Source organism: Onychostoma macrolepis, chromosome 07, assembly GCF_012432095.1.
Source record: "Onychostoma macrolepis isolate SWU-2019 chromosome 07, ASM1243209v1, whole genome shotgun sequence".
In the NCBI taxonomy this organism is placed as follows: domain Eukaryota; kingdom Metazoa; phylum Chordata; class Actinopteri; order Cypriniformes; family Cyprinidae; genus Onychostoma; species Onychostoma macrolepis.
In genome coordinates, this window is record NC_081161.1 from 15,826,031 (window position 1) to 15,828,619 (window position 2,589).

General features: G+C 35.3%; 1 protein-coding gene across 1 annotated transcript; it reads right to left on the minus strand.

The window, feature by feature from the left end:
* rwdd (RWD domain containing 4) lies at positions 1-2,589 on the minus strand. Its single transcript, XM_058781654.1, has 6 exons — positions 2,362-2,589; positions 1,945-2,025; positions 1,286-1,395; positions 503-653; positions 150-261; positions 1-59 (listed from the first exon to the last, which is right to left on the minus strand). The coding sequence occupies exons 1-6, from the start codon at positions 2,383-2,385 to the stop codon at positions 1-3; spliced, it is 537 nt and encodes a 178-aa protein (XP_058637637.1). The 5' UTR covers positions 2,386-2,589.

Sequence of the window (2,589 nt, forward strand, 5' to 3'; positions counted from 1 at the left end):
TTAACTTACCTTAACAACATCTACCCAGTTCCAGCCTCTTGGCAGTTCACCCTTATTATCTGTTCATTGCAAAGAGCAGTTTCACATCAGTGTGCATTCCAACAACAAAGCCAAATTTGTTTGGCTTCTTTTTTGCCAACAATACTAACCTGTCCTTCCAATCAGTTTCCTCTTCTGTGCTTTGGTTAGTTGCTCTTTCTTCTCCTTCTTCTTACTGACAGTGGTGGAATTATTCATGACATCGCTGCTGGATATCAGGGTCTGAGAAACAATAGAGTCATTACATTATTTACAGGAGCCACGACAAAGTCATTGTGAACAATCTGAATGCAGCAAGGCAGTTTCCATAGCTACAAGAGACCTTCAACTGTTACAGTGATATGCTGCTGTATTCTTTAAGGTGAAGTGATTGTATAAAGATATAAACTCAAATAAATCAGAAAACACTAGTCCAGAGATTGCACAAAACATTCAGAGAGCCCAACACTTCAAGAATACAGACCACAGCGGATGGCACAGGCTGGTGGTTTTCCATGAGTGTTTCCTGGTTTTCTTTGGCCCACTCAAAAAGCGTGTACATCATGGCAGTGCCCAGGTTGGCCTCTACCTGTTCACTCAACTTCGAGTGAATGTACTGCTTTGTCTCCAGGGATCTAAAAATAGAGGTTTGATTTTTAATCCTGTTAAACCTAACAGCATACAGTATTCGATAATCTAATACAATGGATACTACTATTCAAAACTTTTGGGTCAGTACGTTTTTTTTTCTTTAAGAAATGAATACTTTTATTCACCAAAGGCTGCATTAAATTGATAAAAAGTAACAGTAAAAAAAAAATTCAAATGTTATTAAAATTCAGAATACATTTTTAGATAAATGCTGTTCTTTTCTGAACTTTCCATTCATCAAAGTTTATCAGTTTTTTTTTTTAATTTATCAAAATATTGAGCACCAAATCAACCTAAAAGAATGATTTCTAAAGGATCACGTGACAATGAAAACAGTTTAAGATATATTAAAGCAGAAAAAGGTTGTAAATTGCAACAATCTTTCATTACATTACAGTTCACTGTATTACAGATAAAATAAATGCAGCCTTGGAGAACATAAGAAACTCATATCAAAAACATTTAGAACAATTGTGTGTATTAAAATATAACATACCCACCACTGCTAATAATCCAACACATCTAACTCAAGAACAATCTATAAACTTAGGTAAGACTTTTTCAGCCAAAAAAGCCACATTTAAAAGCTAACACAATTGCACTGAGAACAACTTACATTCTGTTGTTGAAAAAAGCATCTAATGATATGTGTGGGGCAGTTTCAGGATAGCTCTCTGGCCATGACACTTCTAGCAGGAAGGATTTGGAGTCATCAAGATCTCCTATCTACAAATAAAAAAGGAAAAGACACCATTCAGACACAAACCGTAGCATTACCACATACTTTCGGAGATGATGCAACAGTAGCGCTAAAGGTTTTTGGAACTGTATTAATAAAATATAATCTCAATACTACAATATATGTATATGGTAATAACTTAATCACATTATGCAATAAAGGACCATAATATTACCTCATCATACCATCGCCATTGCGTTTTACAAGTTCTTACACTAAAGTACAGAAATAATCCAAGACACTCCTATTTATTTACATAAAAATGTATCTTCTTTTCTGCATTTAATTTCTGCTCTAATTTGTTTACTAAACCAGTTGGTCTTACAATTTAACCAGTGGGCTCTATGACAAATCACTAATGATGTTCCTCATTTGTAAATCGCTTTGAATAAAATTATCTGCTAAACGAATAAATGTAAATGATCCTAGTATCTGTACACCATGAATAAAACTCTGAAAGCCAACGTAAACAGTGTTGGGTGTACTTATGACATTTGTCACACCACTGAAGCATTTGTGTGTAAATCAGTTCTTACCCTGAACTGGAAGGAAACAGCATTGAGCTCTTTAAAGCAATCATCTCCTTCATAGATAGAGCGCAGAGCCTCCAACTCCATCTGCACATGAACACTTCGGACTGTCACAGCACTACCATGCTATTATCATGTTTTGGACATGTACCAGTATACAAAATAAATTCTGTGGTATACATACAGTAATAATAGCCCTGTACCATGACACAACCACTGTCATTTTTGTATAGTGTTAAATGTTACATTTCAGAACCACATGTGGATAGAAGTGTAAAATGTTACATTTCAGAAACAAATATAAACATAAAGTTCATTAAGTTCGTGATTAGGTTAGAATACACAGCCTTCATTAAACCTCCACACTGTATTTAAATGAGCATCTTTTAGCTCATGTGCGTTAGCTTTAGCTGTATCTCTCACCTCCTGGTCTTCATTGGCAGTCATGTTTTTCGCCAATCCAACACTTTAAACCAGTCATAAACAGCGCTGCTGTACCAGCGGACTGTGCCCAAAATAACTTTTAAACATTTAAGAAAATCAACATGCTTTAAGAATCTCTAGTATAACTCTGCTATGCTGTTACAGAGTCTCCAGTCTACACAACACAGAAGAATGTCATCTCACAGGAAACAGTCATATTACTGCCGC

Bases quoted from the DNA above. Each gene is read 5' to 3' on its own strand.
- rwdd (XM_058781654.1), bottom strand. From the start codon at position 2,385: ATGACTGCCAATGAAGACCAGGAG. The intron at 262-502 runs GTCTGTATTCTT...ATTGTTTCTCAG, and splicing joins AGCCTGTGCCATCCGCTGTG to ACCCTGATATCCAGCAGCGA. The intron at 60-149 runs GTTAGTATTGTT...TGCAATGAACAG, and splicing joins GAAACTGATTGGAAGGACAG to ATAATAAGGGTGAACTGCCA.